This window comes from Falco punctatus, assembly GCF_963210335.1.
Source record: "Falco punctatus genome assembly, chromosome: 7".
In the NCBI taxonomy this organism is placed as follows: domain Eukaryota; kingdom Metazoa; phylum Chordata; class Aves; order Falconiformes; family Falconidae; genus Falco; species Falco punctatus.
In genome coordinates this window covers 57,898,567-57,923,347 of record NC_137587.1, presented here as the reverse complement: position 1 = coordinate 57,923,347, position 24,781 = coordinate 57,898,567, and the positions used below count along the sequence as shown (strand labels likewise).

At 40.6% G+C, this 24,781-nt stretch overlaps 1 protein-coding gene and 1 long non-coding RNA gene across 2 annotated transcripts; one reads left to right on the top strand and one right to left on the bottom strand.

The window, feature by feature from the left end:
• On the bottom strand, positions 1–21,039 carry SLC24A5 (solute carrier family 24 member 5). The gene is made up of 9 exons (XM_080394693.1): positions 8,719–21,039; positions 8,371–8,547; positions 6,887–6,970; positions 6,692–6,795; positions 6,273–6,373; positions 5,210–5,493; positions 4,275–4,481; positions 1,214–1,315; positions 1–653 (listed from the first exon to the last, which is right to left on the bottom strand). Exons 1-9 carry the CDS (start codon positions 8,801–8,803, stop codon positions 331–333), a joined length of 1,467 nt encoding a protein of 488 aa, XP_080250819.1. The 5' UTR covers positions 8,804–21,039; the 3' UTR covers positions 1–330.
• Positions 6,689–7,662, top strand: LOC308066848. The gene is made up of 2 exons (XR_013929346.1): positions 6,689–6,817; positions 7,377–7,662. It is a non-coding gene; the product is annotated as an uncharacterized lncRNA (long non-coding RNA).
• Positions 21,040–24,781: the final 3,742 nt, after the last annotated feature.

Here is a 24,781-nt window from a genome sequence, read left to right as displayed (position 1 = left end):
ATTTGTTTAGTGTTTTCTGATTTTTATTTTTTTCCCCCTCAGCGTGTATCAACATTGTAATGTAAAAACTAGATGTCTTTTTTCAGAATTTTGGTTTTATATGTGCGTTGTAGTCATACTGTAATTCTTGACTCTAAAAGAAAGGGCTCCAATTAGGCTGTGATGTTTTCGTTCTACTTAATATTACTGTAATGACATGACTTAGTTCTGTAAATAAGATTTAGAGCCCAATGGGAGTTTTGATTATTTTTTTTTATTTTGACTAAATGAAGAAACCAGTCTTTCTCTCCTGCTTTTTATTTTTTTCATCAGTATAATAACTGATTAAAACTAGTTACCACAGACCCTTGTAGGATTGTTGCCTATGATGCCAAGTTCATATAAAATTGCTAAAACAGTAAATACTAAGTACAGTACAAGACAAATTCCTCCCAACTTTTTATCTATTTTCCAGCCATTCAGATGAACTGCCAGAAAAATAAAAACAACAGAACAGATAAGAGAAATGGCTGTGTATGTCAAACCACTGCTGTTCACTTCTATGGGTCCTGATGTATTTATGAAGGCAGTTTTTATAAACCAGGGTATTCCCAAACAGAGCATATCAAATACATTGGATCCTACAATGTTAGACATAGCCATATCTCCATTTCCTGTAAAAGAAGAAGTACAAATAAGTCTGCTTAATTGTATTGTACAAAGCTGCTAAACTGTTTTGGAGGAACAGGCTGTCAGCCTTCAGTTTCTTACAGAGCACCCTTTTCAGACTTTGCATTGAAAGAATTATAGTCACGATTCTACAGAATATGGTTTTGGGTACCACAAGCATTAAAATAAATAATATAAAAAAGGTCTCCCTAAATCACCAGCATCTGCACAGTTGCACTTAAGATAAGCTAGACAGGCTATTACAAAATCCAGTCAAGTTGAAAATACCAAGACCTACAGTTCTGTTTTGCAGTAAAACTAACACTTGACCAACAACAAAACAAACTAGAATACTTCTCTGAGATACTGAGAGGTTTTTAAAAGTCTGAGCCACAGCTGCTTCAGGTAAGCTATTTATTTATTATTAGTAAATTAAGCTCTAGAATTCGGAGCAAAACTTTTGAAGTTACTCCTTGAATTTCTGGAAATGTTGACTAGAATTCTTTTTTTCTTGGTACCTTTTAAAGACATGCATTGGAATGAGCCTGGATACTAAAATCTTTACCTTTTCGAGCCACCAGCACGCTTGCAACTGTATCTGGTACACTTGTTCCTGCTGCTAGTAATGTGAGACCCATTACTGACTCTGGAATTCCCAGTGTTTCACCTGCAGTTGATAAATAACGGTAGAAAATGCAAGTATGTTTTTAGTGTAAGTTTCATCTGAAGAAGTTGTTTTGGACTTTGTTTGCTGGAGAAAGGATTAGTAATCATACAGTCATTTCAAAAGGAATGTGTCAGCTAACTCAACTAAATGTGAAGTGACTGAACCATGAAATAGTTAAAAAAAAGAACGACAACAAAGAAATACCCTGTCCTTGTTCTTCAGTCAAATAGAAAAAGAATTGTAGTACAGTAACCGTCTTTAAGTTCCTCAAAGACCTGCATGGAATGTCTCCAGTGGTCAAGACAATAGCAATTATTAATTTTCTCTTTCAGATACAGTAGAAGTTTAAATACCTAACAGTTTACTTTTTTCTTTTTTTTTTTTTCCCTTGTAGAAAATATAATAATATCTTCTATGTTTTTGGGCATCTCATTGTTAGTGCTCAAAGCTCATGAAGCAATAACTTATAACCACCCTCTTTAAAGGTAGGGGGGAATAAAGCACATGAATTTACTTGGGGAGGAGGGTCATTGGGATCATTACTACAGTACTGTCTCTACATGGCCTTACCATTTCACTCCAGTTAGAAAGTTCTTTTGTTGGATTTTGAAGAATCAAAATGCAGAATTTTTATATGACTTTTAAGTGCAAGTAATCTTTTAGAAGTGTGAGTTTCTTCAGGTAAATACTGGTTTAAATTAATAAAAGTTTAATTGTTACTGAAACAGCAGCTTATTTTTCCCCACTTGTTTTTTAGCCTTACATGTCCTGTAAGCATATTAATTTCTCACTTAAAATGCAGGGATTCAGATCTTCAAAACTGTTTTAGCAGCTGTACCATTCAAAAGCATCGATATGCTGAAGTATTTGATACCTCTATTCAAACTATTAAGTTACTAGTTTTTCTTAAACTTTTTTGTTCACTAAAAAGTACCTTAATATTTTTTTTTTTGAAATCTGAATTCTTACTTGCAATATTTGAACACTAATAAGAACAGTTTTCTTAAAGTAAGAGGCAGTGCTCTGTAAACTTAGGTCAGCAATGCTTGCCTAATACATACCAGCTTAGTCTAGATCAGCCCAGTAAATTTATGTTTGAAACTATTTGTTGGTTCAGAGGGACTAACATGTTCCTGTTGCAGAATTTGTACTGGTATTTATTCTTCCATCACTGCTAATGTAAGAGACTTGTAGGATGAGGGACTGACAAGATCAGCTTTTATAAACCATTCAGGCTGGAAAATAATAGGGTCACACCAAGCAAACCAAGGTGAATACAGCCTTATGTACCCAACAGTAGTTTCTAGGCCTCTGAAGGTTGTAAGAAAGAATTTAAACTCAGGTGAATCTAATTTTTCTGTTATTAGATAGATTTATTTTCCATTTAATGTGTAGTTGTTTTGGGGGTTTGTTTTGGTTGTTTGTTTTGTTTGTTTTTTTTTTTTTTTTTTGGCAACTGACCATAAAAGAGAGAATGGTCTTATTTTTCTAGCCTTTAGTTAATTTTGTGCATTGGTAGCAGTATCCTGCTGTAAGTAGTCAAATTTTCTTTGCTAGCAACAAAAAGGTGTACTAAGTTAGGTTTGTTCTTGACCATCAAAATTTAGTCCCCAGCTATGCTACCGTCATGACATTCTGATAGGCTGTATATGCAATGATAGAATCTTTGAGTCAACCTTCATGAAAGAACCTGGACTTGAATGTAATGTGTGTGTAACTTTTAGCATTTTAACGTGTAAATAGAACATATTTGACATAGAAGTAGTGGGCCAAAGACCCCATATTGCTTGTGATGGCTCTTCAAATTGGACTAACACTAATACACTGTTTGAATCTCCAGTGTACCTGGTTTCATATGAATTAGTGGTTTGTCTAGTAGAACAGCCGTAACTTTCATTTGAATCCTGTTTCAAAGGCTTCTAGCGTTCAGACAGTAAACCCTTGCCCTTTAGTTACAAGTGGAAAATTATTTGGCCAAGGAGTGAACCTGGTGGGTGTTATATCCAGTGACCTACTAGTAATTTCTCAAAGGTTTATCAAACGTGTAGGTCTGTTTCTGCACTGAACAAGGAGTTATTCATTGAACTTAAGTTGAAAACGAGTTTAGGGTGCTGAACTAGCAGAACGCTTGAGTAGGATTAGTGAGCTATAATGTGGAAATGGCAAGCTTTGTAACATTTCGTTCTTGTTTAGAGATTTGTTTTCTGCTTGTTCTTAAAATTAAAAACTGGATTTTTTTTTCAGGCTGACTGGAGAAACAGTAAAATGAGGAGACTTTTAGTACCTTAAGATATTTTTAAGAGAATGTTTTTACACAGAAGTTCATACCCCTTCTGTCACTTAAATGCAATTCTTTCACTGCTTCACTTTATGATGCACAATTGTAAGAGGTATACATATACACACCCCAAGAATGTTTAATAAACGCATGATGCTGTAGTTGAAATAAAATAGGGCAAAAATTTGGGAGGCTTTTTTGGCAGTTAATGCAAAATCTCTTACTGTAGTGTTTGAGAAAAATGTAGGTATAGAGATAATGAATCTTCTGCAGAACCCTGAACTTTAAATTTCAGTCTTGGTGGATTCCATGTTTGTCTGACTTAAGCTTGACTAGTTTATTGCTGTGTATCTGACAGTATCACTTTTTGAAGCAGTTTAATGAAACTGTTTCTTTTTTTTAATATAGGCTGGATTTTGTAGCTATGTAAACATTCATGTGATGGTAAGCAGTCTGAAGCAGCTAAACTCTGAATGGTTTTCTTTAGATGGAAGAAGGTGGCAAACTAAGCAGTCAAACATAAGTTTTCATTGGTTTTGTTTGCTGTGGTTTTTACAGCAAAGTATGTGTTGCTAAAGTGACTGTTGATTGTGGAAGGGAAAACTCTTTGCAGGGAGAAAACTTTTTTCAGTGATTCTAGACTAGTTGATTCTGTATAGCAGCAGCACTTTAGGTACCTACCTGCTATTGTTACCATCCATACAAGAACGTAAGTTATTGCAGAAATCCATGCTGCTGAAATTAAAAATGTCACCATGAACCAGTTCCTCCAAAACTGTCTTCTGCAATCTGGTATAGTCAAGTAGAGTACTGTAATAATAGGAAGGGATAACACCCACAAAATTCTCTTCATGTCTGCTTCAGGCATGGTGAAGACACTTGGATGATCTGTTGAAGAAAAAGTAACTATTTTAAATTGTAGCATTAAGTTTGAATCCATAGCTTACAGGCATATTACTGGCCTCTGCTTGTGAGAATACTGGGAAAAGGTAAAAAATACTTCGAAGTTCTAGCTGTAGTCTTACCCAGTATCTACATCACACTGGACAAAACTCTGAAATGTTTTATTACCATGTCACTATAGGAGAGAACTAATGTGGATGAAAAGCAAACTTTTCTGTAAAGGTTTACATAATTTTTTACCAAGAGTAAGTACCAACTGCTGTTTTTCGCCTAAGTAAAGAGGAATCTAATGATCTGTGGCTACATCATAGCTATTCCTCTACTTCTGATATCATGCATATTTTTGGCTACAGACCTGCCGTTGTCGTAAGAAAATAGTATACATTAGTACTGTACCGATGTGTCTTTCGGCTGCATGTTACAAGCAGTGTTGCTGGGAAGTTTCATATGTGCATTGCAAAGGCTGATGGAAGTCTGCTGTTACAACTGACACAAATGAGCAACTTTCCTAGCATTCCTCTAGCAGCTAACTTCATATAAATACTCCCACTCTGATTTTGCTTGATGTTATATTCCAGGGAAGAATCATTTAATTAAATACTATGCTGGAGTTTTTTTGTGAACAAAATCTTAGTGTATCAGAATCTGCTTTTATTAGTACTAATGCAGACAGGCATGCGGAGCGCCAGAGACAACTGTAATAACACTTATACCTGCAGAGATTTTATCAAGCCCATGCAAGCTTGTTGAAAGTTGGGAATAGTTCAGCTCGTCCTGAAAAATTCCACTATCTGTTCTCGACTGTTGACAAATCAGAGGTCCGCTCTCTTCCCTCCATCCAACCAGTGGCTGCTGCTCAGCGTTCTCTTCCATAGCTTTTGTAAAACATGTACAGCAGGGACTGAACTTTTTCATGAGGTATTGGTTGATTTTAATGTCAAAACACAGTACCAGAATATAGCACCCGTATGTCAATAATAAGGATGCACTTTCATACCTAGAATGAAAAAATAGATTTTACATAACATGTAATATAAAGATACCCTCTGACTCTCTTAACTTGCTAAAATGGCTGTTGTAAGGAGAGGGAGAAAATTTGCATGAGTAGGAAAAGGAAAACACACAAAAGCATATATTTGCAGTTGTATGGCTGGTGTTATGGAAGTTCATGAGTGTCCCCATGTCTTTCAGGAGTTCGATTAATACCCCTCCCCTGCTTAATCTTCTTTGTGTATTTGTATAGCTGCATGTTTTCCAGGGTATCTTACTGACGTTTGCAAAATCGAGACTTCATATGATAGAGAGGGATAGTATGTGCTATTTTGAGTTCAGAACTTCAGAGATCCGGTGCTGGACCTGAGTTGTTGAGGCAACAGGAGTTTCGGTGTTGATGGAAGAGTTAAAACATCAGAAGCTCATGATCCGCTGCTTCTGGTAGACAAATGTTTTTCTTAACAGTGATGCTATCAAAAGAAAGGCTCAAAAGGAGTAACCTATGAAGACTAATTGCTGTGGCAGAACAGTTACAGAAATTGTGAAGTCTGTACAGACAAACCTATGCAGATCAAACTTCATAAATATGCAGGGTTTGAATGTTTAGGTAATAATCTTTTACAAGCATTGTGACTTTCTGTTTTTTGAAACCCACAGGATGTTTATTTCTGTTAGTGAATGGCAGTTCACGCTACTTGAAGTTTGGGTTTTTTTGTTTGTTTTTCAAAATGCTGTCTCGCTAATCTCCAGTCAACATGAATTCGACACTACTTGTGCTCTTACCAGTAAATTCTGTTGTCAGATATCATCGCAAGGACCGCCGCTACGCTAATTGTATATGCCAGACAGTCTCTAAACAGCGGCCAACAGGATAGCCTCGAAACCTGCAGATCACAGATTCATTTACTTTTCTTAAACTTGTCTGTAATACTTTCACTAAGTGCTGTAAATGCTGCATCAATATGTTGTTTCTATATTATGTAAAGATTTAAGATTCTTAGGAATGACTTGAGTATGATATTTAACAAGGTAGTGTTTTTAAAAACTTTCATAGCAAGTTATCTTAACTGATTACATGCTGGTTTTGCTACTAAATAATAAACTTGGCAGTTGTCATAGTAAGTCTCTCTTGGCTTTTGTTGGTAAATGAGAAAGGATAACCATTGGCTCTTAGGAGCAGAACTATCAAAGTTGATACATACCACGCTGGAAAACAGCCCGCAAGCTGCAGAAATACCAAGAAGATTATAGATTGCTGATCCAAGGATGGTGCTGACGCCGATATCTCCCTTTGTCACGAAGACTCCTATAAGGAAAATGACTCCCTGGTATGTTTCAGTTTGGCATGCAAGGAAAAGAATTCTAGATTCTGAGGAATCAAAACATATGTCTCTTACCTAGAAAAGCAGTGACAAGCTCTGGAGCAGAGCTTCCAGCAGCCATAAAAGTTGCTCCAGCAACATCCTGAGAGAGGCCAAGGCCTGAGGATAGAGCAAAAGAATTGCTTAAAAGAAGAATAAAATAACTTAAAGTAGTCTGTACCCTTTACTTGCATTAGTGTATAATGTTAGAAGCTACTGCAGATTAATAGAATGAAGTTTGCTTACTTTCATACAGTTAATACATTTATTTGAAATTGGTAAAATAATACATTGAGAACACAGCCTCATTTATTGGGCTAATTTATTTCTAACTTTATTACAGAAATCAGTGTAAATACCAGAAAAGTACTGATAATACAAGAGACTTGGGCATGATCTTGCAACGTAAAATAGGCATATGTGTGCAGGCTTTATCTGTTTTATATGGGTAATAATTGTGGGGAGAGTCCTTGGACTCTGGTGTGATATTGCTACATGATCCATGTCAAGTCTGTCTATCTTCCAGGGAAATCCATGCTACTGTGTCTTCAGAAATACTAGTTAAATTCAAGCCAGTGCTACGATCTTAAAATCAAATTTTCACTTCGTACGGACAGTATAAGAGCCTGTGTCTTGCTTGAGTGAAATGAGATTTTTGTTCTGGTAAGTTGACTGTTTCTGAAATGTAACCAACACTGTGGATTGAGTTCTGCCCGCTGAGCACAGGGGTGTGTGGCTAACTGTGGAAAAAAGTCTGACAAATGCTTATTTATCATCAATAAAATACAGCTGTACAGCAGTGTTTAAGCTTACATTTTCTGTAAGTGTTCTGGTCTGGAAAATGTTTTCCAGTGTTCAGGGATAAGTTTCCCTAGGGTGGGTTGTTTTTTTTTTTTTAATTCTTGGCAATGAAATACTGAACTCTCAGCCAAGACCATCTCTTTCGGTGGTCTGCTGAAGCCAGGGGAATTATTACAGGTTTGTTAGACTACTTAGGACAGTTGTATCCGTGGTATTCCTCCCCCTCCTGCGTCCTGCCTTTAATATGTAAACAGTAGGTCATCCTGCTCCTTGCTGACTACTTAGAGAAATACAGGAACTGGCAATGTACATAATTCCCATGTTTTTAATATAGGGAGAGTTTTGGTTTCTTGGTTTGTTTCCCTTCCCTCCCTCTTGTGGTTTTTCCCTTTTGCCGGCAGCCTGGGCGCATTGTTGCTCACCCCAGAGTTGCCCGTCAGCTCAGGTAATCCCGAGGAAGTTTTACCATTTTCCTCCAGGCACAAGGAAAGCAAATTTTAGACTGCCTGTGCAAAGTCTAATCAGAGTATGGATTTTTTTTCGATCCCTATCAACATATTGTATCAAATTAAATATTGTATTGGTAGGTCTATGCACGGACACTGAAACTTACTTAGTTTTGCCCGCGGAGCACTTGTAACTTGGAAGCTTTTTAAAAAGAGACTGTTCTACAAAGAGGTGCTTAGTTTTGCAGGGAAAAGACAGGGATGTTCACTTACATTCGCTGATGATCTCTAGGGAGGGTAAGAAGTAATCGTCGCACACGATGGACACGGCCAGAAACATGTAAAGGATAATTAAGAAATAGATAACGATCCCTCCATCCTTCCTCTCCTGCGGTGTAAAAAATCCTTCAGGAAACTCCGATGAAGGAAGGACGCAGCCGGTCCCGTTTGCTGAAAATCGCGCGCAAAGGTGTTACGCCCCGCAGCGCCCACCTGCCGGGGGGCTGCAGCCCAGCCCTCCCCGCGCACCGAGGGCCCGCGCCGGCGGCAGGGCTGTGGCAGCGCCGGCGGAGCGCGGCGGGCCCGGGCGGGGGTCCGGCAGCAGCGCCCCCCGCTCCCTACCTGCGTCTGCGGCCAGGCGCTGGGCGCGCGCGGCGCGCGGCAGGGACAGCAGCGACAGCAGCAGCGGCAGGAGCAGCGCCCGCATCGCGGCGGCTCCCGGCGCGGCTCTGAGCGCGGGCGGGCGGCGGCCGGCGCTAGGGCCGGCGGGGTCACGTGAGGGCGGCCCCCTGCCCCCCCCCGTGGGCACCGGCCACCCCCCGCGCGGGCCGTGCTGAGCTCCGCGCGCGCCCGGCCCGGGCCCGCGTTCCCGCCTCAGCCGCCGCCCCCCCTCCGCCTTCGTGAGGAGAGCGCGGGGCCGCGCCCGTGGCTGCGGGGCCTGTGGTGCGGGCTGCGGCTGCCGTGCGGGGGTGGGCAGCGGCAGGAGGTGCACCGAACCTTCCTTCCCCGTATCGCTTCCCCGCTTTATTCCCACGGATCCACCGACCTGACCGGGCCGGGCCGGGCCGGACCCGCGGCGGGGACCGCGGTGCTGCTTGGCCGAAGGACCGGGCGGGAGCGCAGCCGCGACCTGCCGCACAGGCCCTCCCTTCAGACCCGCTTCACTGAACCGCTTTGTCTGCTGACCTTTTCACAATGAAGTCATGTGTGTAACTGAGGATTAAATAGTAAAATACAGCCTTTTAGCAAGATGGCTTTGTAAGGCTGCTCCCCCCGCTGCCCCCAGCCACTGCTTTCTCAGAGTCATGCTTCCATCGCATTGCCCTTGGACCTGTCTCCCACAACGTTTCCAACCCCCTTATGCCAAGTGGCACTTTGAGGTGCCTGCATTGTTACTAATAATTTGTTTGGTGCAGGGCTGATGCTTGTCTTTGTGAAAAAGAAGTGCAAACCGGAAAATACTGTTTTGCTTCATTGCATCTAATCCCTCTAAACTCTTCTCATTCCTTGCATCTGTGGTGTTTGGCTAATACGTGATCAGCCTCTCTCTAGGATACAGGAGGAGAGATAAGGTGTAGAAGTGCATATTTTTCTTCTGGCTTGAACCAAACAGAACGGTATGTCCGCCATTAGAATATGAACACTGGCTCTCAGAGAAAAATTTTCTGGAACAACAAATTCTACAGCAACTACTGTTGCCTATTCCTGACCCCTCTGTGGCCCAGAATGCTCTTTACCAGACCAAGAATTATTTTAATGGACAAGATTGTTAGGGATGACAACTAACTTTCAGAAATGAGTTCTGTGTACTCTCTGAAAAGCAGACTGCAAGCAGAGTTACAGCAGCTGCTGCTTCTCCTGCTTTACAGGAGAAAATAAATCATTTTCATCTGGAAAGATTTAAGGATTTTCTTTTGAATCCCACTTTGCACCAGAGCAAAAGGGTACAAATTTTGCTGTCTAAATTACTGGCAGCACTTTCCTTACACAGGTCAACAGAAAGGGTTTCGTTATCAAGGTAAGTGGCTTCTCTGCCACTGCCTTTCTTCCTTACAGCTTATTATTTGCCTACTCTTAAAACCTCACCACAGTTTTCTAATATCAGCTGCTTCATGTCAATTAGATGTTTTTTGATGGACTGTTCTTATTGTTTTAAGTTGCTTACAAGCATGCTTCTGATGGGAACAAGTTCTTTGGTACAGCAACACACTTGCCATGTAGTTAGGAAAGCTCAGTCATGTCATCTCAGGATCTGAGGGTTTCACTGTGCTCTGGTTTTGCTCTGAGTTCAAGCTCTAATTCCTTACTATAGACACCCCCTCTCCATGCATAGCTGAAACAAAGCCAGAGCTTTGGTTTTACTGGAGTGAAACCCACATAGTTTGCTGAGAAGTTGTGAGTGAGGTTGCTGTGCTATCCTCTCCTTGACAAGCACACCCTGGAGAGAGCAGCAAACAGAAAAAAAAACCCAACCCAAAAAACTAGTCTCCTAGCATGAGGAACCACGTGCTACCTATCTGCATGCTTGACCCAGTGCAAGAATACTGATGGTCAGAGAGTGTTTTGTCCTCAGCATGGCTGCCTGCCTGGTCTGAGCTATTTCAGTCTAAGAGAGCATTCTGCAAAGCTGAGGTGCGTCAACTACTGCTGCGTATGTAACACATGCTGCTGCATTTTTTGGGCTGCTGTTAAGATAAAGCCCTACTGTCTTTACTAGTAAAAATAATAACTAAATAAATTTTTCAGAGTTTCTGAAGGAGAGACAGGGGCAGCTGTTTGCTAGTCAGGGTGCTAATACTGACAGTCTGCCACCCACTGGGATGTACTGGAAGGCTCTTATGGCTGCCCAAGCACAACATTCTTTAACAGGTAAGGCAGCATCAAACTGCAGCAGCTGTAGCTTCTTTCCCAGTGAACTTTCCCAGCTACTGCTGAACGCCACATTCGGTTGAGGGCAGGGATTTGTTTTGCTACCCCCAAAAGGAGGTTGGGCTGTCCAGAGGTCTGACTCCAGCTGTTTGCTATTTAGGGGGCAGGTGGGAGAAAATGTTCATTGGGATCAGCTGTTGTGTCTCCACACAGCAGGTAGTAAATTTCTTGTGAGTGGGGTAGGACTTTAGTGTTTCTGTGAAAGTCCAAGGAGTTTTTCTATAAGCAATAGATTTGCTTAGTATTGTTTGAGGGTTTTCTTTCCCACTTTCTTCGTAATTTTAGCAAACAGGACACGGATAGTGAAGGAAAAAAGCAGGTGAGTTTATCAGAACTTAAGGGGAGTGGGAGTAGTTGTTGGTAGGATCCAGTTTTTGGATAGAAAAGATATGGGGATGGCATGATGAATTCATGACTAGCTTAAAGCAACAACAGCAACAAGAAGATTTTTGTGTGGGCTGGGTTCTGGTCATGCTGGGGGGGTGGGGGAAAGGAGGTAAAGATCCTAGTAAATGATCTGTAGCTAATTTAGGTATAGGTGATTGTATGTACCTGTACAAGAAGGCTGAGTTTCTCTGGCTTCCTTAATGATAAAAGTTCTTGCAATTTTCCTTCTAACTGAAGCAGCAACCTACTGTTTCAATTACAACTCCATGTCTGTGTCATCCTTTCCTTTATGGTTTTTGGTTTCTGGGGTTGGTTGGGTGCTTGGTTTGTTTTTGTAAGTGGTCTGTAGAAAATTAGCTCAATCTGGATCTGGATGAGTGCCCTCATGCAGCCCCAGCACTGGCAGGAGTGCAGCTTGGTGTTAGCTGTACCCTAGTGTTATGTCTCCTGTCCCAGTATGGGGGCCCTGTGCACAGTGGTGTTCTTTTCATGTATACACCATTTATGCTCCTAGTCACGAGGCCTAATGTGCTGGGAAACAAAATGGGTGAAGAAGTTTTCATCTTCAAAAAAAGCCCAACCAACCCTCAAACTCCATCATTCTTGTGGTAATCTGGTGTTATCCTTACTTGGTAGAAAAGAAGCTGAGGATGAACTGACTGCCTGGCCTACTGCTGCAATGGGAGGCTGTGCTAGCACTGTTCAGGTTGGTTTCCATACTCCTTTTCTTCTGTTTGTGCTGTTTGTGTGGCTGCTTTGAAGGCTAGAGTAACTATCTCTGTAAATTGGTGGTCTCTAAAAGAGCTGATGGAATAAGTTCTCTTACCCTGAGGGGCTCAGATATCACCCTTAGGTGATGAGATAGATATTTTACTGTTGCAAAGTTAAAATGAGTCTCTTCAGTGTAACTCCATTATTCTTCATTTAAAAGATAAATATGCCGTCATTGTCAGACCAGATATTCCCCTTTGTCAGCATTTCATGGCTCACTTCCTGGATCTAGATAGATTGATGATATCTGTTTAATATTCTTTCCTCCATAACCAGTGATTTGAGAGTTGCCAACTCTCATGATGGCTGCTGTTTTTCTTAAAGCATCAGCTTGATGTACATTAGCCAGACAAGAATCCTAGCTTGCTTCCTCTTTCTTTCGAATAAATAGTTGTAGAGAAAGCTTAAAAATGGGAATCTGAACATCTAACGCTGGAGGCAAATAAACACATTGCAGTATTATTTCAAAGTTAATCTCATGACTTGAGGAAGGGGTGATGGGTTGATTCATGGCTTTAGTACAATTTCAAAGGGAAGAATTTGATTTCTGACCTTTAGCTTCCTGAAGTACACAAGAGCCAAATGCTTTTGTTGTGAATACCTCTGAAGATCACTGGAAGATACAACTCAACTGCAATCCCTGGAGACAACCAGGAAAGGTGCTGGGCTGTGAAAGAATGGCATGTGATAGCCAGCTTGCATGAGCCAAATATATTCTAGGACTTCATGTTTTGACCTTGCACGTGTGGTGAACGGTTTCTATTGACCCTAATCTGTGAAGCTGTGAATGGTGTATGCTTTTAGGTGGTCCGTAATTAGACTTCAGTGTTAATGCATCTGTGAGCTAAATGCAGGAAGCTTACAGCTTTTTGATTGTGCTGTCTGGTTGTCTCCAGCTGTATTTCAGTCATTTCAGAGTGAGTGATGAGGTTATATTTGGCAGGCAGGCAGACCATGGAAGCTCAGGTTACATAGTCTGGAGGAGGCAGGTGAGGGTGGGGAGTTGTTGAGGCTGCTCTTTTCTGTTGGGATTGCAGTTGTGGAGTATTTTTCATTGTAAGCTGTGGAGTAAAGTCACTCCCTGTGATAGTGTGGATTGTGCCTTTGTCAGGCTACAGCTTGACTTGGGGCTACCTACAATGTCAAAAAAGCTAGAAACTCCTTGTCAAATTTTTTTCTTGCTTGTTCTCAGGTGAATGACTGCTAAAAGGAGAGTGTTGTATTGTTAATTGCAGAAGGTTGAATCTGTTCATTTTCCCAGTTAATTCAAGTGTGGAAAATTGTGCCTCCCATCTTTGGGCCCAAAGGCCCCTCTCACTTCCTCTGCTGTCTCTTTGGTGAAGCTCTACAGTAGTTCTCATGGTCTTAGCTTGCTCACTGGGTAGTCTGATCATCTGTCTGGTCAGGACATTGAAGGAATCTTTCAAACTGAAAATGAAATGCCCCAGGTTAAATGCTTTTAAGGTTCAAGTCAGTAAGAACTTCTCCAGCAGTATTTGAATGCTTCTCCATGTTAACTGCTTTCCTTTGGTTAAAAGTCCTCGTTAAGACAATTGGAGTGTATTGTAGATGTCAGTGCTTGTGGTATCATGAAACTGAACATCTTATGGTGGTTGACTTTCTAGACTGATCGCACCAGAAAATCTTGTCACTAAGGCTAGATGCGCTTATATATACTGCCTATATATAAATACACCTATATATACCAGGAGAGCAGGGCTGTTGCTAGCCAGTAATAATCCTGTAGAGAAGCTTCTTTGTGTAGTTCTCGTTTAGTATCTCAATATACCCAGTGCTTTAGAACATCTTAAGTCTGTGAAGCTCAGCAGCCTGCACATAATTCAAAAAGGATAGAAAATTGTGGATGCTCTGCAAATAGAGCCAGTATATTTCAAGCACGTAGTTTGCATGCAGGATGGCCAAAAAATTGGAGCAAAATGTTGAGGTTTGTCAGGGGAGTCCTATGGATAATAGTAACATTGCACCATGGTCACTTGAGGTTGCTCTGTTCCATTCTTTCAGCAGTTTATGTTTAGACCAAATACACATCCATCTCTTCTATTTCTAATACGTTCTTATGTCAGTGGGGCAGGTAAATACACCACAAAACATATGGGAGACTACATATGGGAGTTACATATTTATTTGATAAAGGCTTGTTTTGTTCTTTGTTTTTGTGTAGTGTGGTGTCATGTTCTGCGCCCCCCCCCCCCCCCCCCCCCCTTATGCAAGGTTGTGTTTCTGTGGTCAAAGGAGAACCAGAGAGAAGAAAACTGCTTCCTTGCCTGCAGTTTCTAAGCTTCTCTTTTCCTGCCAGTTTTGTGCACCAAGAACTTCTGGTCCTTCTCAGTGACTTTGGCTTCCACTTGTTTTCTTTCCTCTTCCTGTTGACACAGACCCTTCAACAAACAGTTATGCTTGTACTTACACTGGAGTATACAATTGTTTTTTCCACCCTTACAAGTCTGTGTTTTCTATGACTTTTTTTTTGCTTTAGTTCTCGCTCCGGCTGTCTTGAGGCTTGGCTTCATCTGCTGCCTGCCATCCTTTCAGTGTACTTCTCTTGAACTGTTTTGGAGATAAAGATGTGCATTGAAGGTTGTATGTCACAGCCTCTGTGGTTTCAGTCTGCTGGGTTTGTTAAAGACTTGCTGTTGTTTTTCATCGTCTTGCTAATGAAACAGTCTAGCTGCTCTTCCAACTTTCAGCTGACCTTGAGTTTGCAAGTACTTAGGAATTTACATTCTACATAAATAAAATGGAAATAATTATTCTTATGATTATAATATTATTCTTATGGTTATTGCCTGCAAGTTCTGTAACCTCAGTGATATCTCGGGAGATAAACCAAACTCTCCGTACGCAAGTGTCTGTATATAAACAATGTCAAAACAAGTTTTCTCCAATGCAATTGCTTCTTTTCATGTATTCCTATAACTGAACAAGCATTAGAAAAATAATTATTATTGACATACTAGAGAAGAGACACATCTAATTCTATCTTATAGGCTACCAAGTTGTTTCACCAGATAACATCAGCATGTACTAATGTTATTTACAATGTAATATGATGTTGTTGGTTTGAGGATGTGTCTTTGTTTCAGAAATTGATTGCTGAAAGTGTGTTGCAGAATACTACTTGTGTAGTAGTTATGTTACTGTGCATCAGTCTAGAGGAGACTCCATGCATTTTAAAGTACCTTCAGGCTTTGGTGCAGTATCTGTGATGCTAACCTTTTGTTACTTTGAGCATGTTGTGATACGCTCCTGGAAATTCTCCCCTCCTCCCCTCACCCCTGTACAGCCTTAGGGGTGAGGCCAGCAGGATAAAAAATAGCTTGGTTGCTTTTTGGCTGTGCTTTTGCTGAGGAGAGGAAAAGGGGGGAGTGGAGAACAGTTTTCTCAGGAGTTGGAGCAGGGCCCTTTGTGGCAGCCTGGCTAGACAATGAAGCATAAGCCTGTTGTGTCTTCTGAAATAAACAGGGGGTGGGGAGAGAGAGGGCAGCAAACTGAAGAGCAGAAAATTCTGGTAAAACATAGCTGAGCGACCAAAACAGATCTGCATGCCAAAAAGATGGCCTAGGTAGATAGCTCTGTGAACTTGGAGTTTATGAAAACTGGCTGAAATTCAGCTGGAACTTCTCAATAAATTGGTTCTCCCAGTTTATACTTTGGTTAGAGTTCATGTAAATTATATCCAGACTAATATACAAGTTATACAATGTGTGCAGACGCCTGCCATTCCTCTGGAAACACTGTAAACTTTACATGAGAATGAATGAACAAAATCAATTCTGTGCTTCTGTTGGAGGGATGACAGAACTATTACTGCTCAAACTGAGCCTTGCAGACAACTGAAGCATAAAATTCTTGCAAACTCTAAGAATGTGTCTCTTTAGAGAGCTTTGGTGCAGTCCCCCACTGCTTCCTCATGAGATATCTCATCACTAGAAATGCAGTTTCTGTTTTGTCAGAGGATTTAGCTTCTCCCAAGCTTGCATAAACTGCTGGTGAGTTACTACTGATTATTCCTTCACAATGCTAACTTTAAAAAGCTCCACTGTGAAATGAAGAATATTTAAAACCTCACACATTTAACAGTAATTCTGTACTTGCTGTATATGCTGGAACATAACGCTTTTAATATTCTAAGGCAACTTTTAAGTTCTTATCAGACCTTAAAAATTGAACATATTGATGTCTTAATTGCTAGCACAGAATATTTAGCTAATACTGTATCTTTCACAAGAAACATGTTGTAATGACAGAGGAACTGATGTGATAGAGCTGAAACTTTTTTTCCCTCAGGACAGAATGATTGTTATATCCTAATGTCACTAAAGCTGGTTTCTCATATTCTCACATAGCATGGATTCTCTGTGATTTCAGGTTTTCTCATAATTTTGAAAGCTTCTAGCTTATGCATCTGTTCCATGGCCACTAGAAACATAATTTTGTTTTGGTCAGTTGTCACTACTAAGTGTAATCAGCAGCCGTGGAGACAATGTGCATAGTATATGCAAGTTTACATGACTTCTTCCACGGACCGTTCTTGTAAGCAGGGGATGGAAATGGCAGCCAGGTCCCCAGCTGCTGTCTTGTTCCTGCTTTCCAAGAAAGCTGTTTCAGTACTGACTGGTTTACTGATAAACATTTTTTACAAACAATTCCCAGCTTATCTTTTCCTGGATAATTTTTAGATGTTCCTATCCATTGCCAAAGATTTCTCAGCTAGAGCTTGACTGAATGAATAGCTGATCCAGTGTAACAGGCTGGAAGCCACCAGTAGGAGTTAAAAAATTGTGAGGAAATAAGGAAGTGGATCAACTAGAAATGGAATAGACACTCTGTTGATGGCTACTGGTGAATCCAGTGGATCTGCTTTCACTTGCTTTGGCTCTAATCTGTTATGTCCACCCCTGACCCTCTGCACTTGAATGAGAATAGCTGGTTCAGAAGTCATTATAAATGTAAAGCTGGTATTTTCCTTTCTCAGGTTTGCTGTTGCTGAATTTCATCTGCCACACTGAGAAATCTGTAGTTAAACGGTCAAGTTTTTTTCGCCCTATTTTCCCATCTGTTTGAGGAGAAGCAGTGGTGACAGCTTCACCTTTGTGAACTAGCTCCACATTTTCCCCACTATATAATTTGCATTAAGTGGAAATACATCTTTGTTAGCGTTTGAAGTTAGCTGGGCTGAGCTAAGAATGTGGAGCCTCTCATTGTGCTTTTATGGTGTTTATGCCAGCTGAAGTCAAGGCAAAATCACTTGGAATCAAGGAATAGCTTTAGGTGTGTCTTCTCCTGTGAAAACTTTGAGAGATCAAATACAATCCTCTGGTTAATAGTAAGGAGGAAGTAGTGTCTCCTAGGGGAAGAGTTGAATGTGTACATCTGTGCTCCTGTGCTCCCTTGCAATTTAGGGACACCAACATTCATTAGCAGACTAATGAATGAAGTGCAGAAGAGTATTTGGCAACATTCAGCTGTCCTAGAACTGGTCATTTTCTAGGTAGTGGAAACTGCTAGTTTATTTTTTTTTTTTTTAATTCCCTACTATGCTTATTTTCTTTCTGTGGGGGAGTGGTGTATTTATGTATGTTTTATGTAAATAAAGTGTCTGGTCTTCCTCCCCTCTGCTTTCCTCTTGAAGTGACCACTGACCATGCCCACTTTGATTCTTCTACTCAATTTAACAGTTTTGAAGACCCCTCTGATTCGAGGTGAGGGAAACTGTCCTTACACTGTGAACAGTGTATTCTTTGGTTCCCTTCTGGGATTTGTTTGTGTCTCCTGGACTTCCTCGACCTTTTTTTCTACTTTAATTTTCCATCAACTCTAACGAGCTGATACTCTTGGTAAGATACCTTGCACAATCTCTAACCTTCAAGACAGGACAAACAATTGGCAATGCAAGACTCAAGGCTTTTAAAAGCCCTGCTTAGAAATACTTTTTTTGTATGCTTTCTGATTTAAATATTTCTTTCAATATTACAGAAACATTAAAGAAAATTATGCAAATTTAAATAGGCTTTAAAAATGTTCCATTTAATTGTCCTTGAGATATTGAATACTGGATGTGATTAATGGGATATCTGTTGTCCAAGAATTTGAATGTGTTATAGACTCCAGTCTTGTTCCCATAACTGTGGGTGTTTGACCTTTGGATACTCCAGTCCCCTCCCTCCTTCTTCTTCCCCTAGCTTATATACACTCATCATGATGTCTTACAGTATGGATTATCCGTTTGGCTAATTTGAGTTGGCTGTCCTGGCTGTGTCCCCTCCCAATGTTCCGTGTACCTCCAGCCCTCTCACTGGCAAGGCCGAGAAACTGAGAAGTCCTTGATTTAGGATAAACATTACTCAGCAACAACCAGAAACATTAGTGTGTTATCAACATCGTTCCTACACCAATTCCAAAACACAGCACCGCACCAGCTGCTAAGAAGAAAATTAACTCTATCCCATCTGAAACCAGGGTAATGTTCAGTTTAATTGTCCTTGAGATATTGAATACTGGATGTGCTTAATGGGATATCTGCTGCCCAAGAATTTAAATGTGTTATAGAGTTCAGTTCCATAACTGTGGGTGTTTGACCTCTGGATACTCGAGGGTATCCTACCTGTCTTTTCATCTGCTGCCCTGCTATGTCTGCTAGCCTCACATGTCTTGGGTACTCTAAGTTTCCACTGCTAATAAAGATAACTAACATTTAGGCATCCGAGTTGAGCATTTAAGTTATTTGAGGTGGTTTTTTTATTGTTTTTTAAAAGTTACTCGGTTTTTATTCTCCCTGTTCTGATGAGCAAAACAGCATTATGGATAGGACCTTGTTTGCAGTAAAAATTGTTCTTGTGAACTGCCATAATCTGTTGGAGCCCTGAGCCCATTTCTGTGCAAATTAGCTTATTTCTGTGAAGTTGTGCCAGCTCTAACCAAACCACAGAGGGATTAATAAATATTATAAAAAGTTTCAGTGAATTCCTGCATCCCTCTTTACTGTGCTCCCAGCTTCTCAGGTTATAAATGTTAAAAGCCAGCCATAGGTCAGATCCAGTAGCTCTAAACTACTTTGGCAGTTCTCTTGGAGCAAATGCAGAGCAGTGAGGCTTAGGAAAGAGGAAGAGTACTGTTGCAAACTTGCACAAACAAAAATGTTCTTGCTTTTGACTTCTAGCACAGTTTAGAACATCTTTTCGCCCCCTCCCTTTGAAGTTCTGCATTTGGGAATGTTACACATTTTTCTGACTGAACTAGAAAATAAAAATATGCTTGTGCCTGCACCCAAATCTGGGGCCAAGCAGACTGTGACTCTTGGCTGATTGAAATATAATTCTGGGTGTCTGGAAAATCCAGGTCTAAATACAGCCTTAAAGACCTATCAGTGCAGGCAGGATTCATAGCACCAGAGTGCTGTGGGGGAGGGAGAAAAAATACCATTGTTGTTTCCATAGTTGCTAAAAAATGGAATATGCTGTAGAAAGAATTTTAAAAAACCTCAAACAATGCTCTTACGAAGGTATTTCCTGGACCCATAGTGAAGCAAAGTAGTTTAAAGCTTAGTCTGTCAGCCTTCTTATGCTGGCAGGACAGCGAAGACAGCAAAATAAATCCACGTGCTTAGTATTTGTAATGGACAAGCAGGGGTGCAAAAAAAGATGTGGTGACCGCTCACGTGACTTGTTGTCTTGCATGTGTTTGATTTTTTAATAAGAGCATGGCTGCCTCTTACTGTGTCTGTTACATACCAAGAGGATACTTCAGTGTGTTTCTATTTGCATAGCCTATTGTGGCAAGACAGCACCCTCTACTCACACACTTACCTCTTATTAGTGCTAGCGTTATATACTATAAATGCACCTCATGCATTTCAGTTATGTGGTTATGTAGTGCTTTGCTTGGGCAGTATATTTAGCAAATTGTGTAGTCAAATGATTATGTTAGACTGAATGGCTGATGTCTAGTACACAAATAATTATGACATTAAACTTACTATGTATGAGTTGGAGCCATAGCTGATTTCAGTGACAGATGGAAAACTCCACTGAACCTTTTATTGGCCATATGCCATTTCTGAGTGTTGGCCAACAACAAGATTTGTTGCTAATATATAATGATTTAAACAGTAAAAAGAGCAGCTGCACTTTGATTTTTGGTGCCTTTACTACAGGTTTTCCTGGAGCTTTTGGATATCTACTGCTGCTTTCTAATGCAAAGCTGTCACTTCTAGTCTGTGAGAAGAGACTTTATCTTCCCAGCACTATCTGTAGTAGAATTTTATATTTTGATACTTATAACTAAAGCTGTCCTCTGCCTTTTATTGCATTATTAAGTTGACAGCATAAAAATCTCCCTGCAACATGGGGCTGGCAATGGCTTGTGAGAAGCTGGCTCTGTTGTGTAGTACCTAAACAAAGCTTTTTTTAGACTGTCAGTAAGTCTTATGTTTTATGGCCTGCCTGACAACTGGGAGACCAGTATTCCTCCAGCTGTTCAGAGAAGACAACTTTGAAAGCATAGTTCATTGAGAGGAACCACATGTATTGTTCATCATATTACCAGGAGAGTGTTTGCAAATGTGAATATGTGAATATAAACTGTAATCATTATCTATGCAGAACATGTCATAGTGTTTCTACTGCTGCTGGTGGAGCAGAAAACTTGCTGCTTTGACCTTCATTCCTCCTAAAGAGGGTTTCACTGTGTTCTTTGTCAACCTGCTTACACCCATATTCACCCAGAGAAAAACAAGACTGGAATCTGGAAAGCAGAACTATTCTGGCCTTGGGCTCAGCATTTTAAGGGAGGTATATGACAAGGAAGCACATTCCAGTAGAACTTCATATATATATATATATATATATATATATATATAGGGAACAGAACAATTCATTTTACAAAATTTGTATTAGGCAAGCTTGAATACAAATAAAACTGGCTAAACATTTGACTGTCCTGGGCAGCATCAGTCTGTACTGCATTGAGAAGTACTCTAGAGATTTCTAGGATATGTTTGACTGATCCTGTTGGTCAGGTAATAGTCATCATGTCGCTTCTGTGCCAAGGGAGACATGGTCGTGGCATAAAGTGTTTTTCATCATAGAAGGCAAGCAGGTAGGGAAGAAAGCAATTAACACCTGTATGCTTCTTGCACCTCCTTGGAAGTGGGTAAGAAATTAATGTTGCTTTCCCCTATCTCTGACAGCTCATATGGAGAGAGTTACAAGGACTCAGCTGGGTGCCTACAGCTGTGGTTTAGTTCCTGGCCAGCTCAGGGCACCTGCCGTGGGTTGGACTGGCGTGCAGAGTCTAGCCTTGGTGCACATGAGGGCGGTATTTCACATTAGCTGGCTGTGGCTGAGCTCTGCTCCGCCTGGCTGGACTGCCTCTGGATCTCAAGCCTGGTTGCTAATGTTCTGTTCGACTAGTTAATGTTGGTAATGATGCTGTCTGCAGTGCTAATATGCTTCTGCACTATGTCAGACTACCTTTCTCATCTGCCTAGGTGCCTTGCCGTCTGTTGCTAGAGCAGTTTTTCCCAGTAGGGTAAGCAAAGTGATTTGTCTGTGCAATGCCGAAAACATTAATTCATTTCTTCACCTGATAGTAGCCAAAGGAAGGGCCTTTGTGCATTTACTGCACCTTTGACCTTTTCTTGTGGTGGTTGCATGCCAGCTGACTTTAGCACTTGCAGGTTGGATTGGTTGCTGACTGCTGTATGCTCTGAAAGTGTCAGTGTGGCCTTGCTCTTCCCTTCCTTTAACAGACCAATGGTTTGTTATGTTTGTTTGTTTATTTATATTGTATCTCTTCCTTTAGCTTTGAAAAGCAGCCATGTAACTGGTTTCTGCAGACAGGTTGTTTCTTCACAGCTAATAGCCTGTCTGTTGTAGTTTGAATGTTTGTTGGAATGCTCCTTATCTAGGTCATAGTTTTTCTTTCTTGTCAGATTCCTCCTACACCCCTCTTTGATCTTACCTACAGCAAGCTGTCTGTCTCAAACAGTCAAGCAGAGCTATGCAAAATATTCATAAAGTGATACAGGTATTTCCCACTTTGTCACACCTTGTAGAGTGCTGGACCTATGTGAAATCCATATCAGTCATAGGGATAGAAAACTGTAGTTTTTATTTGTATTGGAATTGAGAAGTAAAAGATAGATCTAATTCTGAGAGAGGTTTATAGCTGGCTCTGTTATCAATCCAAAATGGTTTCTGCTTGGGGAATAATTTTCCCAGGGATGTGGATGCTCTTAGTGTGTCATCTGTGAGCTGCGCGCTCTTTCAGAGTGCCCTGGCACGTTTTTATCTTGCATAGCTAGTGCCTGACACCTTGTGCATCTGTGCAACACAGGCCAACCGCCCTTTTCCATTTCTGACTATGTTTTTACAAATTTTTGATGCCACCTTCCTCTGGTGTCTTGTGATAAATCAAGCTGAGTTTTAATTCATATGTAGAACAGCTGCTCTGTTCTTTGCTGTGGTTTTGTGTGTGTGTTTGTTTGTTTTGTGTGTTTTGGGGGGTGGTGACCTTATTTCCAGGGTTGAGAGACTCTTATCCAGGTGTTTGTGGTCAGGTGCAACCTGTGGTCATAGAACACTTGTGCTTTCCTTATGTTGCATGATTCCCTAATGCCTATTAAAGTCACTGATTACATTATCTGCCCTCTTTGATACCAGCAAATATTACAGTGTATGTTGGTCTAAAAACAAATTAAATAAGGTAGTAACCTTTGCTATAAGGAAATACATACCAGTTTACACTGTAAGAGTTTACAGGCTACAGCTTTTTTTTCAGATTATCTGTGTGGACATAAATTATCCAAAACTAAGGGAAAAAAGGGTAATTTTAAAAGCTGTTGGGAAGATTAGTGAAGGTTGTTCCCCCCTCTCCCCAAGTAGTTGTCATGTACTTCCCATTGATGTTTATAGGCACTTGTGTGTGCAGTCAAACAGGAAAGAATCAGATAACTGAAAACGATTATAGAAGCAATAAAGTTCTACAGTTTCCTTTTTCCTCAATAAATTTATTCTTGCCATATAAAAAAAATTGAAATGATTTTTTCTGTCTGACAGGTGTACTGTGGGTAGTGTTTAGCCACGGTTAGCAATGTCTCCTCCTGATGTTATTGCACAGCAAACCCAGTGATTTACAAGTTTGAGATAAGGGTCCTTGGTGCAATCATTGCAGTGTATGAATCAATTAAAAATGTGGTGATTCTTGAGATGACACGTACAAAACCGAAAGCACTTTGCTAGAAAGCAGGACTTGCTGGTGTCAGTTAGTGATTAGTATTTGTCCTAAAGGCCCAAGGTTATTGCAGTCTTGTCTCTTTCAATGCAGCAAGCTTTCAGTGTGATGGGCACGACTCATACTTGGCTGAGTGCTGTGGCTGCAATTTCTGTTCAGTTGGTGCTCATGTAGAATGGGTGTATTAAGATCTTCAGATATTGCTGAGCAGCCATGCCAAGCATGTCTTTAGTCCAGTGGTGGGAGAAGAGACTTAAGACAGGTAAAGCAACAATGTACAGTGAATGTTTCCATAACCATAATTAGTGTACTTTGACTTTCAAAAGATGGAAAGTTTTCTGTATTGAAGACTTGTTGTGACTTTGGAGGGGGGTGAGAAATAATTCATGCTATTCTTTGTAACTCTTCTACATCCACAGTGATTTCTAGGCTTTGTGCTATTAGCAGCCTTCGCTTGGCAGATGAACGGTGGGAAGTGGGTCTCTGAAGCTGTGCAGTAGTCTGGTGTTTGCTCCAGGCACATGTGCATTATCTTGCTTATTCCTGGCAGGTCTCTTTTCTTTTTGCCTTTCAGCATCTCACCCCACTGTTTTCTTGTGTGTTTTATTGCACAGCTGCTACACAGATACGTGCTGTACGAGTGTGTGTGTATGTGCAGGTGGATTCTTCACAGCTATCTGGAGATGGTGGCCACACAAAGCACAGAGAGCAGTGTGATATACAAATGCACCATTGCTGGATGGGACCCTGGAATCATAGTTACTTGGCTCTGCTAATGCCAGGCTGGATGAGTTTAGCAATTCCCTCCCGTATCTTGGCCTTTAAAATTAAGACAGTGTCAGTGTTCTGTGTAGGGGTAAAAAATTGTAATGTCTGAAGATAAGAGCTGCTTGAGAAGTCATTTTCTTGATTATGCTGTACATGGTACAGAACAGGAGCAAGTGATCAAGTGTTATTTTAATAGCTTTGACAGGAGATGGCATCTGTTGAAGTCCAGGTGGATTTATTACTGGAGTAACCCTGTCTCCCTAGAGCTTGCTGCTGTCACATGCTGCCTTATTCTGCGTTCCCTACTGGAGTGCATACAAGTTCAGTGTGCAAATAATTAAATATCATTTTTAATAGCTTTAAGGAAAGAAAGAAGTTCTTGTACCAATGTTGATGATAGATACACTTACACATGTATATTTTTAGAGATAGAATATACACAGTGAATAAAAAAAGATGATCAGATTTGTGCATTTGAGTACCTTAATTTGATTTTCTTCTCCTGCACTGAATGTGATATGCTATATAATTAAAATATTTCATGAGAGAAAATTTCACAAACCAAATCCTGGTGACC

Bases quoted from the DNA above. Each gene is read 5' to 3' on its own strand.
- SLC24A5 (XM_080394693.1), bottom strand. From the start codon at position 8,803: ATGCGGGCGCTGCTCCTGCCGCTGCTGCTGTCGCTGCTGTCCCTGCCG. The intron at 6,971-8,370 runs GTAAGTGAACAT...CTCTATCCTCAG, and splicing joins CCTAGAGATCATCAGCGAAT to GCCTTGGCCTCTCTCAGGAT. The intron at 4,482-5,209 runs GTATAAGTGTTA...TTTCTTCAACAG, and splicing joins GCTTGATAAAATCTCTGCAG to ATCATCCAAGTGTCTTCACC.